Below are 15,428 nucleotides of genomic sequence, written 5' to 3'. Positions count from 1 at the left end.
AAAGAATTAATAAATTTACTTTGAAGTACGCGAAAGCCACTAGAGGACGTTGGCAGTCAACGTGTTAAGATCATTTAACAAATATAGTTTCATGTTATTCCTGCAACCCTGCCTTAAGAGAATCCATCTTGCAATAGAAAGCTGTACCTGCAATGTCGTTTCGGATATGCACAAAGCACCGGACACAGCGTAGTAAATAGTTCATCGTTTTTAACATAGAATATATTCTCTCCGGTCGGGTTTTTCACAATTGCTTTTCTTTATTACCACTGCTCCTTCTCGGTCTCTGTTCTATCTATATATGTGTATCTCATATATTTATATATTATATTATATGTGTGTTTTCTGGAAGGAAGGAATCTCTGTTCATTTACGTGCTTTCTTCTACCACCACTCTTCTCGTTTCATTTTATTTCTACTACCAGCAGTTTAGTAGATGAAACACATTTCACTGCCCTATCGGAACTGGATGCTTTGGGTGATGAGGGGGTGATAATGGTGTTGATGATGATGCTAATGGTGATTAAGAACGAACTTTCTTCTTTTTTCTTGAAAACAAAACAAAACAAAAAAAAATAACGCAAAACAAACGGAATATGGGACGCAAAATAATAATAATAATGATAACGATACATGATAAACGACTTTCTAGTCCCGGGTTTAGGCGCGGCGTGCAATCTAGAGCTAGTACGAGGGTGAGTGAGGGAAGTGACAAAAATACTTGTTCGATTCGTTCGTGACTACTACAGCTATTATATATACCGGTAGGTGAGGAGGGTATTGCTCGCGTTTTTCGGAGATGTGTTGACGGAGAACAGAAGCATCATCCGCATGCGTGCTTATTGCCGTTTGCCGGTGTGTCTTAAGTACATTGGTCACTAGGCTTGTCCTTCCCGCGCACAACGGGTGCAGAACGAAATGATACTCGGCAGCTACATCTCATCGTACATTACAGTCGTATTTACAACCTTTTAATTGTTTCAAGCACCAAGGGAGAACGGATGTTTCCCGGGCGCAAAGGAAAACTAATGGGATTGGGCGGGGGGAGGGGGGATACTAACGCTGGGTTGTAAATCCACATCACATCATGTTCACTCTTATTTACGGCAGCTATTCTTTCTTTTAAAAGTAAGTTCCTCTCACTCTGTCTTACCACTCCCATCCCATGTTTACACCCCTAGCTATGTGCTTCTGTTCAGTTCTTTAGTTTACCATTTCATGTTTTGATTTTTCACACCCTATGGTGTACACTTCCCGATCCCTTTTCGATTTTACGTCCTCGTGTTAGTTTGCTTTTTTGTTTTTTATGCTTTTTTGGTTTCAATTCATTTTGGATCCACTGCCTCTCGACGCCTTTTGGTGCCACTTAGACACTTGCGTTCGTCCGGGGCAATTATTAGTAATTACATCATCCTACTATCGAAAGTATTGCTTCGGGTTTTTCTCAAATTTTTTTGTTAATTTTAAATGTGTCAACATTTGCTTCAAATGATCTGGTTTTAATTGATATAATTTATGCGTCCAATGTATGGTCAAGTTAATATACTTTGATTTAAGTACCGTTTCGTTTAAGTCGTTTCCTTTTTAGCAACAGACAGTAACAAGAAACAGAAATTTTGAAGGGCTGTCAGTTCAAATGGTGGTTTTTCAGCTGACAGCACTGGCTGCGCGAACCGGGAACGAACCGGGAAATTTGACATTGTCTATTTCATCGGAGTTTGTTCGGCAGAGGTAATCGAACCGGGTACGCGTATTTATCGCTAAAGCGCCCTCTGGGCGTCAAAGTAGTAACTAACGGTTGATTTTAAAATTCGACGACCCGTTGGGATTCGTGAAATTCAACATTACACTTTTTAGACGCCTTTTTACATGTTTTTGATTTCGGTGATAAGACATTGAACGTCTTCTGTACTTCTGGCTGTAAATAGCTCAACAGCTTAATAATAATATATGTGACCGGTGCTCTGATCTCTGCTTTGCTCTGTTCATGTCTGTCGTTGCTAATGGTTACACATGGAGACTTTGATGGAGCTGAATCCTCCGGTTGCGGTTGTTGAGTTGTGTTGTTGAGGGGTTCGAAAAAGGGACGACCGAGATGTTCTGTCGGGGTTAGCGGTCGCTGGTTTTTACATCAGCACACAGCACCGCCGGGAGCGGGTGCTGTCGCTTACGACGTCACTGGTGTTTCCGCTGAACTTGGACAGCGTGCCGCCGGGTGTGCCGCCTTCGCTCTCGCCGATCGCCGCCACCGAGCCGTGCAACGAGCCGTTTCCGGTTCCGATTACACTGCCATCGGCGTAGTGTGACTGCTGCTGCTGCTGGTGTTGCGTCCGGTGGTTGTTGAGGTGGGGCGACGCGTGCGGATGATGCAGATGGTGATGGTGGTGGTGCAGATCGTTCGATACGAGCGAGAGCTCCAGCGGCGTCCCAGATCCACCACCACCGTTCGGGGACGCCGATCCGCCCCCGTTGCCGATGCTGCCGGAAAGACTCGGAGCGGTGCCGCTCAGGAGCGAACCATTTTCCGGGCTGACACTGGATCGGTTCTGCGAGCGGTGCTTCTTCAGGTCGGCCAACGTTCCTGCGACGGAGGGATCTTGGATTTATTGGTTTTTGCATCGAATTGGGTGTGTTTTTTTCCGCGTGCATGTGAGTGTGTGTTCGAGTGGTTTAATTTAGAAAATTATAACAGTGTTGACAAGAGTTTTGTTTTTGCAAGTTAAACAAAAGAGTTGGAGGTTAAACGAAAGCAAAATATTTTTTTAAGATAGAAAGAGGTGGAGTGGAAGAAAAAAGAAAGAAAAGGACAGTTAGGATAATTAAAACGTCAACTGAATAGTGACAGATCGTGGACATGTTGGATGGTTGATGCGATCGAGCTGAATATGAGCTGCTCCGTGCACCACTATGACGTCTCCTTCCGCTTTTTAAACAAAAACAAAAACATTACAATGCCACCTAAAAGTTTGGCCGAATGGAGAATAAAAAACGAAACCACAATTTAAAGTTTAAAATCAACCTCGGCACACACAACAAGCCCTTCCCGGAAGGGTTCGAGTGGCGCATTGGTCACCGCCATCGAGAAGAATCAGCAAATGAGCGAAACCACAGAAACCCGTGCATCAATTTATGCATGCAACGATCCCTTTCTTTTAATTAAACGACACCCGCTCACCTCGCCATCGGGGAAGTAGGAGCATCCGGGTTTGCAGAGTGGTTTAACCTACGAATTAATGAAAAGGGAGCGCAAATAAACCACACGCCCATGGAACGACCGGATGGGGAGGGATTGTGGGACAGAATCGGTGAAACTTTTTCCAAACTCAATTACGCGCCCGATTGAAGGGTGAAAATTAAAGATTACTTTTTTTCTCAAACAATGTCAAAAAAACGAAGTAATTAGGGTAAATGTTTTTAAAACACTTTAGCACAGTTGCGGTAACTGAAATGGGAGAATTTAATTTGAATAAATCCTAACCGTTTAATGGAACATTCGTTGCGAAATGTAAGTAACGACTTTATCTCAAATATCTAACATTAATTGAAACTGAAATAGAACAATGGAACAAAATAAACATCCTGTTTTCCTAAACCAGTGTGCAAAATTAATACTTTTGTAAAGGTTTGATGTATCAAAAACTATGAAAAAGGATATTATTGGGGTCGTCTCTTTCAAATTTTAAAAATCACTGATTTCTGAGAACCAGCCAGGTATCCCCCAATCAGATCAATTAAAAAATTCGCGTAAATTTGGTGCACCTACGCTTAGCCCCCTATAATTTTATTTTTACTTTCAATAGACAAAAATAATACATCATTTGAAAAAGTATATTTGAATGCTGCTTGAAAATTTATTATAATATAATGAAAAGTAAATTGTTTGGCTTTGGAAAGCATTTTTCCCAGTAAAATTATTGTTAACTTATATGGATGAAGACTGTATTGTTGTGGAAGGAAAATATAGAGAAAAAAACCTTGTCGGTTGTTGCTCTAAAAAAAAGTGAGCTAATATGAACCAACAAAAAGGACATGGTCGATTTAACGATCGTAGTCCGCGAAATAGCATAAGAATGAAGATCTATTATTTTACGGTGTATTACCCCCAGACGTTCTTGCATAACAAAAAAAAAAAAAAAAAAGAAAATGCAATTACGAACCCTTTCGATTCGTAACATATTCCAAAACATATTGAACACGAAAAATTGCGTCCAATCAGTTGAGATGATGAAGGCTTTTCGCGGGTTTTTTTTCGCTCAGTTCCAAGAAAAGGGTTCCTTTGTTTGGAGCACTTTCGCTTTTTTACTCGTTACCCTATCGCCTTGTAAGAAGGCAATCAAATTGGGGTTTGTGGGTTGAGCAAACACCATAGGCAGTTTAAATCGACCATAAACCAATTCGTCCACCGAGAGGCATCTTCGAGGCAGACATAAAAGAAGGAAAGGTTTCAGTTCCGCCGCGCCACGGTTCAATGGAGGCGCCTGGTATTTGGTCGAAAATTCGTCCCGAAAACTCTTCTTTTTTTCGGTTGCGGACGCAGCACAATTTTATGCCAGGTTTTTAAAGAGCCTCCTTGTTCAATCCCTTCCATGTATTTAAACAACCTAAACAAGAAAAAAACCCGGTGACCTTTGCTCTGTGGTCGTATTCCTAACCTCAAACTCCCGTCGTTCTTTTTTTGTGCCCCACATTATTCGCACCTCCTTCGCGAGGGGCTTTTGGGGCGCGCAACTTATCAGTTTGTGGTTTCCTTTTCTTCGTTCCCTTCGTACCTATTCTCGGGGGAGGAATATTTGACGAAGCTTTTCTGATGAACCGAGCGCATGTTTTTCCAATTTCACATTCTCCGCTTTGTGATTGGTTTCGGTTCCGTCGTCGGTGGAACACGAACGACACGGTGGGTTCACGGTTCAAGCAATGAATAATCGTATGAATTTGGTGTGATGAAGAGAAGGCTTAAAGCGGCTGTTTTAAACACAGAGCCACCTGGCACGTGCTGCATGGGAATGGAAAATGGAAAGAAAAAGGGGTGCGAAAGCAGTAGCAATCATAAGGCTGGGGCAGTGGGTGGATGGCACGAGGAAGCAGTGGTGTAAGCGGATGTGCTCCGGTGGACAGGTAGAGAAGGGACACTCGCTTCCTTCCCCTGTCGTGTCGTGATCGTGCGTAGTTGTGTGGAAGTGACGCCGAACTACTTACCGACTAGGACCGTCACCTGGACGTTGATCTTGCCGTTCTCGCTGTTGGAGGTGGAGTAGACCTCGGCGGCGGTGGTGGTGGTGGTGGCGGTGCCGCCCTGCCCCGAGCTGGCCGTCACCGCGGCGGCACTCAGGGCGCCCGAGGGGCTGTTGTGGCTGTTCGCCGGAATGTTGTTGAGCGCACCGTGATGGTGCAGATGGTGGTGGCCGCCACCCTTGCTGACTAGACCGCCGCCCCCGACGCCCACCCCCTTCGACTCGATCAGGTACGTCTCGTCGTTGTCCTTGCCGTCCGGCGAGCGCCGATCGTACTGGTTGAGCGTGGGCGAGTCGTCGCGCTGGTGGCCGTTCTTGTCGCCGCTGCTTTGGTTGTTGTTGATGCTGTTCATGTGGCGCACGCTCATGTTGCCGCCGCCACCACCGGTTCCGTTCACGTGCGCATTCGGTCCAGCCCCGTTCGGGAGGCTGTTGTTATTTACACTGTTCAGATGGGTTGCCGTGCCGTTCGGATGGTGGTGGTGCGGGTGATGATGCGGGTGATGGTTACTGGTGTGATTGTTATTGTTATTATTGCTGCCATTGCTGCTGATGATGGTGGTGGTGGTGGTGGTGGTGGTGGTGCTGCTGCTGTTGGTGTTGTTGTTGGGCGTGCTTGTGCTGGAGGAGATGGTGTTGATGGTGGATGAGGAGGTGGTGGCATGCGGGGAGGACGCGTTAGTGCGCACGGAGGATGAGACGGACGAGACGGACGATGGCTGATTGTTATTGTCACCGTTTGCTGCCGTCGCCGCGGCCGCGACCGTCGTCGCGCTGGCCGCCGCCGCCGCCACTCCGTCCGGGGTTGTGTAGCCCTGAAGGAAGAACGAAAGAAACAAACGAAGGAGGAGGATGAAAAATGGGTTTTTATGGCAATGATATTTCCTTCGTCTTCATCATCCTTCATGAATGTATTTCATCCCAAATTGATTCATTGCTTAAAGATAAAATATAGAAAATTTGATCAATTATATTGTTGTGATGCAAACACATTTTCTTAGCAATGATAAAACCATAAAAATTGTGTATTGAGTTTTAGATTTCAAAAATTGTCACAGTTTGTGCATTGAATTGCACACATAATATCGATGATCATAGTTTGCTTATCGTTAGTTATTAGTTTCCGACATTTTTATTGACGTTTGCTGTATCGATTTACACAAATTATCGTAGTTTGCGTTTCGAAAATTGCTGTTACACATTGGAAATCTTTCTGCTGTAATTTTGTGTACAAATTTCTGCATGACAATGGCTTGTAACTTATTTGAAGTACTCTTAAAACTGTAGATCTAATTTTTTAAATAAAATTATGTACGGAACTATAAACACAGGACGGTGTAATTTGAAAATCTATGTAAAAAATGAAATTTTTAAATCCTACGATAACTAAATACGACTGTTTTTATAAAATACATCACTGCAACAACAGCATGAACTAAGCAATATTAGGAATATTACATATCTTCGTTCAAATAAAATGAATTAAGAAAATTCTCCGAATCCGAATGTGAACACAAAAAGAAGAACTGTTAGTACAAAACATCTTTTTATCAAAACGAGTCAACAATTATTGGGGGGCGTATTATTCACGTGAACATACGGTGGTATTTTTAATGAATAATAGCAAATGAAAGTGAATCAATCATTAAGTGAAACATATTCCGTTTTCTTGTACAAAAATGTAAAATATGTGATGATTAGACTCCGTTATAAATAAATTTAAACGTGGGAAAATTATTGAAAAGGTCGGATTTGATTGAAAATTCCAAAGCTTTAGTCATTTAATTTGCTATTGTATTTGATAAAAATGGTACTTCTAAGCCTATAGAGAATAATATATCTCACTTAAAGTTTATAGTTGCCGACAATCTTTTACTGAATGAAAATCATCAAGCTGTTTACGGAACTATTTTTCATTCCAGACAATTGCACATCCATCTAACCGTCTTCGAGGGATGTTCAGTCAAGTTTCGCCTCCATCGCTATAAAATGTAGTTCAAAAACAAATGAAGAAACCTATTCGGGCATGGCATTTTTTTCTCTCTCCACACGCTCGATGGCCTTTATCTATTGTTTCCGCCTGAACGGTGCGACGAGAACGTTCGGCGAATGGTCTCTGCCGGAACGGAACGGTTCGTTTATAATTCATTCATCAAATCTGCACAGCAAAAGGAACGCGCCGCTCGGTGTCGGCGGGTCATTCCTTTCGTAATTAATTAATTTAAGGAGCATCATAATCATTGCCGTTGCCTTTGTCCTGTTTGAGTACGTGCGCCGCTCGGAGCCGGCCGGTCGCGATACCTACCCGATACCGAAGACCGATGATGGTGTCGTCCAGTGTGGAGTCTCGCTTCTTGTCCCGCTCAAGATAAAATACGCGTCTCATTTTCGATTTAATTTTGAAGGAAAGGTTTCCTTCGCGGCACTTTTAAGCGTTCCCTTGATGTGCTTTTGTGAGCGCGCACAGTTTGAATATGTATAAATTCCACCGAATCACTGACTTGAAGAAACGCTAAACACTTTACGCAAATTTGGAAAATCTAACCGACTAAAGAGAATAGGGGGGAAAAAACATTGCTGGGACACAATTTTCTTCGAGTGATAACCGTCAGCGTTCTCTCGCTGCTGTAATCAAATATTGGAACTTCCACCATGGGCTAAGGCAAAGTTTTCCTTGGGCAAACTTTCGCGCAAACGGGGCACGGGAGGACGGAAAACTTGGCGTTTGTTTTGCATGTTTATTTTCGCTTACTGCATAATGCTTACTGGGTGAGGAATAATCTTCGGATTATTTTTCGAGCAAGAATTAACACGCCCTGGGACAAGGATGGATGCCGAAGGCAAACAGAAGTGAGCCCCGGAACAATGCAAGATGTTGACAAACTTCTTGGAAAATAGAAAAAAAAGTAATACTACATCAACGGTAAATCGAAGAGAAAAAAACAATGAAACAATTATTGAGAATAAATAAAGGAGCAAAAAGATGAAAAGAATTTTTCGTGTCCTGCTTTCGCTCTTCCTTGGAAGGTCCATCGTCGGATTCTCACGGTCGTGTTTGGATCTCAATTGAAGAGATAATTAAATTTTGATAAAACTTTTCATCGGCTCTCCTCCGGATGATGCCGGTTACATTATTTAGCATTATTTTTCAAGCGCATCAAGCGCTTTGCTTTTCAAAGTCTCTTCCTCAGTCTCTATCTTGTCATCTTTTTAGAGAGCTTACTAGAAGTTATAGGGTGTTAAATTTAAATTTAACGTGAATTTTCAAGTGGAAAGAAGTGAAATCCAATGCACTTTCAATGCCCGCGATGGACTTTATTGCACTTTTTTACAGCACAAAACTAACCTTGAACGGGGACGTCCGTTCAGAGCCAATTTAAAAGAAATAAGAACTCAAATGCTTTAGAAATGCAGTGGCGAATTTACGCCATGATTTATGACCGTGCTTGGTTTGACCGTCTCGCTTCGCCTGCATAAAAAGACCAGAATTGAGTTATGGAAAAACAAAAACCCAAAACCCAAACCCACCCATAAGCTCACAAAAGGCGCACTTCGTGGGTCGAATATACGAAGGCGAATGCAACTAAACTGCGGTCATGTCCTTCCAATGGGCTTCGGTGTCCTCGGCCGAGCGGCGCAGATAGGCATGAAGCATCATCACAGCCAAGCAGAGGAAGACGCTTTTTGGTGTTATTCAGTTCCTTCCGCCACCCTCGGACCGGTCGGACGGAAGCAGGAAAGGCGCGGTTAAGGGTTCACGGTTGAAGGCGGTTACGCTGTCCGGAAGTCGAAGCCGGTAAGCTTTCGGTGTGTACCAACGTTGGTTCGACCTTCAACCGTTCGAAAGGAAAATTCGTTGAATATGCAGCAACGCAAGTGCGAGGAACGTAAACACCCAAAATTCGACGTCCTCCGCAAGGTCGTAAAGGCAAATGATAAACCTCAACAAGAAATTCATTTCCAAAGACAAAAAGTACGAAACAATGATCACACAACAATTGTCCGATTATGGGCATCTTAAAAAAAACTGTTGATTATAAACGAATCATTTTATTGTTTGTCATTTTATCAACTTGTTTACCACTTCAAACAAAAATACAAATTACGTAAGCAACGCCACGACTTGAGCCAACCAACACGTAATGACAACGCGTGTTTATAAATAAAACAAAAGTAAACAAAAAAGGTTTGGCTTGGGGCCTGCACGATTTGCACAAATTGTTTAAAGCCCAAGTAATAAAACCTAATCAAAATAAAAACCACCAACGGGTCGCTGAAAACGTAGCTCAGGCTTGGTTGGTTTTTTCCTTATGAACTTATCACACACATAATGTGTCCGTCAAAAATCGGCACCTTATCCGGTGGACGTGTGAAGGCGGAAAATAGTTAGTATACAGTGGTAACACTCGATGAAGAATAGTGACCGGAGTGTTGGGAGGGGAAGGCGTTCCGATGGAACAACAACACAAACGGAAACCAAGCTAGCTGAAAGTGAAACCTCGGTTTGCGCGCCAACCGTGCGTGGCCATCACAAGGTGGTGGGTATTATGGTTTTCCCGTTTGGTGAAGAATCTCGCTATTGCTATTTTCCTCTTTTTTTCTTCATGCTTTGTTCAAAGACCTCCCTGCCAGAGGGGCCCTGCATATTTCGTACGGAGTAATTGTAATTGGTGATTCGCGCGAACAGTTACAACCGAGAGGGGGGACGTTGTAAATGATTTCGGCTGGGGGGGGTGTAAATGGCGGAAGCAGTTGGTTGGTGTCCTACCACGCGCAAAGCTGTGCGCAACTTTAATTTGATAATTGACGTGGCACAGCCTTAGGCAAAAATGCCAAAAAGTGGTAAAAGAGGAACCGCCGTCCGTCCGTCGGTATGGACTCAGAAAATAAGCCCGAGCCCTTTTGGGGGGCGTTGGAATGCGAATGCGTTGATGCGTAGATGCGGTGCGTGCGTTATAGTCGGTGAAGTTTGCAAGCGGCAACAACCGGCAACGCTGGAAAAGGGTTAGCATTTTCCGATCGTTCGAGACTCCAACCGACCGGGTCGAGGGAGTGGTCAATCGAATGTGATTGATTTCCACATACCCACCCTAAGTGCGGGGTCGGTGTGCTTGGGAAATTGTGAAATGGTTTGTGCATCTCGCAGCACAGGACACTGTCCTCCCCTGTTGGCAATCGGTATTAGATATCATTGTTTCTACTACTAGAACTTTTGAAAGCATATTGTTGATTTTTTCCACTCTTTTTTACACTTCCTTAGGTATTTTAGGTATGATTTTAGGCATTTTTAAATTTGAAAGTTATTTTAGTAATAAACGGAAAATCGGAATATCTTAAATAGATTTAGCGATAGGAATATGACTCTCTTTTAAGATTTTAATCAAAGCTAATAACATTTGCATAAAAAAATAGACAAATTTTAACGACTTTTCATGAAAAACCGAAAAACACCAGCAACTTTCTGTTGAAAGTAAAATAAAAAGTAGCAATTCTTTTAAATTCATAACAAGTTTGACAACTGTATCATTTAAATTGAATTAAAAACGTTAAACCAACTACGTTTGATTATTTGGTGAAATATCCAGTTTTATCGCGGACCACGTGACTAAATATCATTTAAACCCCAGACGTCATCAAGTGGTAAAAAATCCTGGTACTTTATGTAGCATTTGAAGCTTGTTATAGTATATTTCAAATGTTTTGGGGTCCCTTAACTCCCATAGAACGCCATATCGTGGCTAAAAACCAGCGGGAAAGATTTGCACAAAATTGCTGTTCCGGCGTATGGAGAAGTGTATAGTGTGCAGTGCCTTACCGTAAGGTCGGCTTACCGGCCGTCGGAATATTTTTTGAAAGTACTAAAAAGATGTAACTTTATAATAAAATTTACTTCATTCAATTAGCTTGGTTAACTTTTTTCTTATCGCCGATGAAAATTTGTCTATTTTTTTTAATGCAAACTTTAATCATCATGATGATTCTAATATTTTAAGGACTTTTTTAAACAAAATTTACTGTTTAAAACAGGCGGAATGATATAAAAGTTACCATACAAATTTAAATTCTGAACAGGGATTTTAACCCTAAAGCCTTGAATGAGTTAGTAAAAGTATATTAGTAGCTAGAGGCAAATGTAAATCCCCGTTTGTGATTTATTAGTGATTCTAAATCACAAGGAAAGATTCGATAAGGAATTTAAATTAATACTTAAGACTTAGGATTTAACTGACAAAAAACATATAAATTCGGTCGTGAAGGTTTAAAACATTGAATTCATTAGTAATATTTTGTTTGGTCCTTTGTTCTTACTCAGCAACAGTTGATGTGCAGAATAAGTAAAAATAAACAGTTGAATGTAAAAAAAAAACTATGAAACTGCAAACGCTTTTATCTGAATACAATGTAATATTAAAAAGGACTGTGTATGGAATCAACAATATGTTTAGGTCATAGGTCACATTGGGAGGAGTAGGATGTTTCGCTTTAACACATCACAAGCCACTCTAAAACGAGTTTGTACTTTTTTACAACACCAATCTTATTTTGTTGCATACTCCCGAAAGAATGCTTGGCATACATTCAAATTTTTTCGTTGCGAACTGAACCAAGCGTACAGCAAGTGGCAGTGGTTTTGGTTCTTCATTGGTCGCCGGGGGGACGACTTCACACAAGCCACGAGCCGTACATCAAGCCAAAGCACATCCAACTTTATGGCGTCCCCTTCGGTGACGGATGGATGTTGGGTCCGTAAAGGGAATGCCGGAGAGTTGAAAAACAAAGGTTCAAAGGCACACTTTACGAGTCTGTATATTGGTGAGGATGTTGCCTGGTTTGTGATAGTCCAAAACGAGCTTTAATTAAGATCCGTTTGGTCGACAAAGAATGCAAGATACAATGCTGGGGACCTTCACCAACGAGTTCCTCTATTCGGTTGGAATTTGTGTTATTTCTGAAATTGTGGCTATGTTCAACGACTCCAGGTCCGTGAATTAAGAGTTCGTTAAAATACATAAATATTTTATCTGCCACATTGTAACAAAGTTTGGAAAGCGTTATCTGCCATGTTGTTTCAGTTTACCACCATTTCAAGGTTTATTTTTGATTGAACATGATCGATGGACGCATTCCACCGGGATGTTGAATATTCCGTTCATTGCGCCAAACAACTCGACTTTGATGAATCGCTATTGAAGTAATTAAATTTCCATTCGTTTTCCGTTCATCTCGACGCCGTCTAGAGGTTGGTTAGTGACAATCATAATTCACCGAAAGTATTTTTCGTCCGAAAGTCCGAGAAGAAAAACGATTGCAATCAAATCAAACAAATTTGATCACCATCGGCTATCGGGTGAGTGTAAGCTCTCGCAGCTTTGAAATGGAAAATCAAATCAAAATCAGCTGGGGGAAATTGTGGACAAACGAAAACTCGCGGCGAATGTTGGCGCCTAATTCATACTCCGGCTCATAATGTGAATTCACTTGGTTGATTTAAAACAGTTATCACTACCGCTGCTGCGCATTCGAAAAAGAAAGTGAGTGCGGTGGCCGAGGAACACTTTTTGGAACACCAGACCGTCGGTGTTCAACCGACGCCCGGGCGGTAAGTGGACCAACGCGCAATATTAGCTGTTCCACCTCGAGGATTCGCTGCTACTGCTGGGAGATATGCGCCCGCAACTGCACAACTGGTGATTTAAATCCTGTTTTCCACTGCATTTTCCCGCACAAAACAAACACGCACTCCGGCACACGCCACCTCCGTTAGCACGGTTGCGTTTTCCTGCCCACGGACCACAGCCGATGGCCCTCACCCGGGGTCGCCCTCCAACGAAATTGCACTTTAGTGAAAACCACTCCCGCACCTTCATCGGTGCGCTTCCCCCACGAACGGTTTCGTTTTCCACCTTTTGCCACTTGTGCCACTCTTCGGAGGAAAAAAAAACACACACAGCAAAAAAGGATCAGTTGGCGCGAAGCTGGTCTAAAGCACCACGTGCGCACGCGTGCCGTACTCGAACCGTCCGACCGTTGAATGCGAACTGAGCGCGCTGTCCGTTCCGGCGCACCTCCAGGGGCCGACTGGATGTGTGTTCCGTATGCATTCCCCCTCCTCACCACACCCCCCCTTTGAAGGGCGAGCGGTGGAAAATGTTTTGGTTTTGCGGATCGACACCCGTCCGAACGCGACGTCGTTCCGTTCCGTGGGCGTCCACCAGTTTTCATGGCGTTTTCATTTAAAAGCACACCAACATTGCATGTATGTCTTGGTGTGGGTGTGTGTTCGAGCGGGCGCGCGCGTCTGTGTCACCGACACGGTGCCCGGTTAGGGCCATCATCATTCCGATAGGGCACCATTTCTATCACCACGATTAGAAGAGGCTTGGTTTTAAAGTTAAAAACCCACGAAAAATGCATGAGCTTCAACGAACGCTTCATCATGTTTTCAAATGTTGTTACCCTTTTTAAAAATGGTTGTGTGGTTGTATTTTCTTTTTTTCGTGGCTGAATAAATTGGCCAGGTGCGTGTCTGCTATACTTGGGTCAAAATAAATGTGCGCTTTCAAGGGAAATGCTTTTGATGAAGCATTGATTTAGTGTGTTCCATTTAGTTCTTACAACTGTATTCGTGTTCATACGTTCTTGAAACGTGTGTGATTTTTTTTTAATATGTTTTCCTTCCATTTATCTGTTCCGTGTCTTAAGGTGACATGATAATGTTGTTAATGACTCCTTTATTACTCTACACATATGATGTTCCACACGTCAGCCCAAGGTTCACATTTTTATAATCATTTCATTTGTTTTCAATCGATGTTCACACCTTACCGCAAGGATGTTAACATTTAGTGTATTTATTGAATCGCAAAGGCCACCGGCGTGTACTTGTCGATTGCATAAAGCTTGGCAATTTCCTTCCCGTCACGAATTCGAAGGTGAAAAGCGGATTTAATGAGCGGATAGCACCTTAAGCACATCCACCGGAACATTGGCCGCTCATTTCGCGCACCGGAAGCGACCACGGGTATGCGTGTGCACGCGGTGGAATTTAAATTGGATACAATGGACAACAAACTCGCCTCTGCAATGCTGTAATTCGTAAATTGTACAGAGGTTCTTGCACGCTGGTGAAGGTGAGGAGTGAAAGTTCTTTTCAACGGCGCATGGCGTAAAGTTCTGTACTGTAACTGCCTTCCACCGTAGAGGTTGCTACTGTTTTCTCTTTGGATGCGAAATCGAAAGATAATTCTAAATTGCTCAACCTATTGCCAAATCAAGCTGGGGCAGAATAAATTAGCACCTTTTTCACTAAACTAGCATTTTTCTTTTATTTGAAACCAACTAGCTTAAAAAGTAAAACGCGAATGTAAAAGCTATACATAAACGGCACTAAGGTAAAGCTGTACCATTGAAGCTTGTAAAACCAAGCCAGACTTCGACATGTCAAAAATTCGAACCAAATTAATCTTCATCGATTAGCGAAAGAGCATAACCACCAACGGCACAATGAACATTGTCAAGTGACCATTGAACCGAGCGTTACGTAAAAGTACGCCTGGACAGACGAATCGAAGCGGGTTCGATGCTGCCCGGTGCAGCATAAATGCGTGCAACAATGTACACCAATGCGTGAAAAGAGAGTTCGATGAATTTAAAAAAGGGAAAAAGAAACCTTCGCAACATACTTGAGAAAGTAGTTGCTGCCCATCTCAAAGCCGTTGGGTTCGTTAGGTTTACGTTTTTTTTTTTTTTTCTGCGATTAAACCTGCTTCCATTTGTTTCACGGCCATTCAAATTTACTTCTTATCATATGCTGTTTTGACGTTATCTTACAACAGAGTTTAAACCTCACCACTAGAAACAGGTGTCACTTTTTTGTTTGCTCGTTTATGCTACATGAAATAATGATACACCGTTCCGAAAATCGATGAATGGACGAGTCGACCGATCGTTCCGATCAACTGCCAGAAAAACGTCACCGTCAAACAAACGCGGCGGATGCGTTCAAGCGTGGTCAATGTTCCGCATTGGTTCCGCATCAAAGTTCATCACATGGCGCAAGTTTGTTGAGCTGGAACGGATACCTTGCGCCCCATGCCCGGAACCATCCTTCTCGGTGCTTGTAAATGTTAATCGAGCGTTAGCACTCGTGTGAGTGATCGATTTTTTCACTTGCTCGAACGTACTGATATTTTACGA

The 15,428-nt window shown here is 42.7% G+C and overlaps 1 protein-coding gene across 3 annotated transcripts in view; it reads right to left on the bottom strand.

The window, feature by feature from the left end:
* Window positions 1–206: 206 nt before the first annotated feature.
* Window positions 207–15,428, bottom strand: part of LOC131258545 (protein phosphatase 1 regulatory subunit 12B-like) — an 89,628-nt gene continuing 74,406 nt past the window's right edge. For 2 of the 3 annotated variants that reach the window (XM_058259881.1, XM_058259882.1), the window contains exons 9-10: window positions 5,197–6,046; window positions 207–2,596 (exon numbers count right to left, since the gene is read on the bottom strand). In XM_058259881.1, coding sequence (XP_058115864.1) covers window positions 2,127–2,596; window positions 5,197–6,046 — 1,320 coding nt within the window. In that variant the 3' untranslated portion in view covers window positions 207–2,126. The remainder of the gene's footprint in view (window positions 2,597–5,196; window positions 6,047–15,428) is intronic. The other variant, XM_058259883.1, reaches the window with a different exon arrangement.

The sequence above is a fragment of the Anopheles coustani genome, chromosome 3, assembly GCF_943734705.1.
Source record: "Anopheles coustani chromosome 3, idAnoCousDA_361_x.2, whole genome shotgun sequence".
NCBI classification, from domain to species: domain Eukaryota; kingdom Metazoa; phylum Arthropoda; class Insecta; order Diptera; family Culicidae; genus Anopheles; species Anopheles coustani.
Note: the sequence above shows the minus strand (reverse complement) of the source record. Positions and strands in the feature narration are given on the sequence as shown.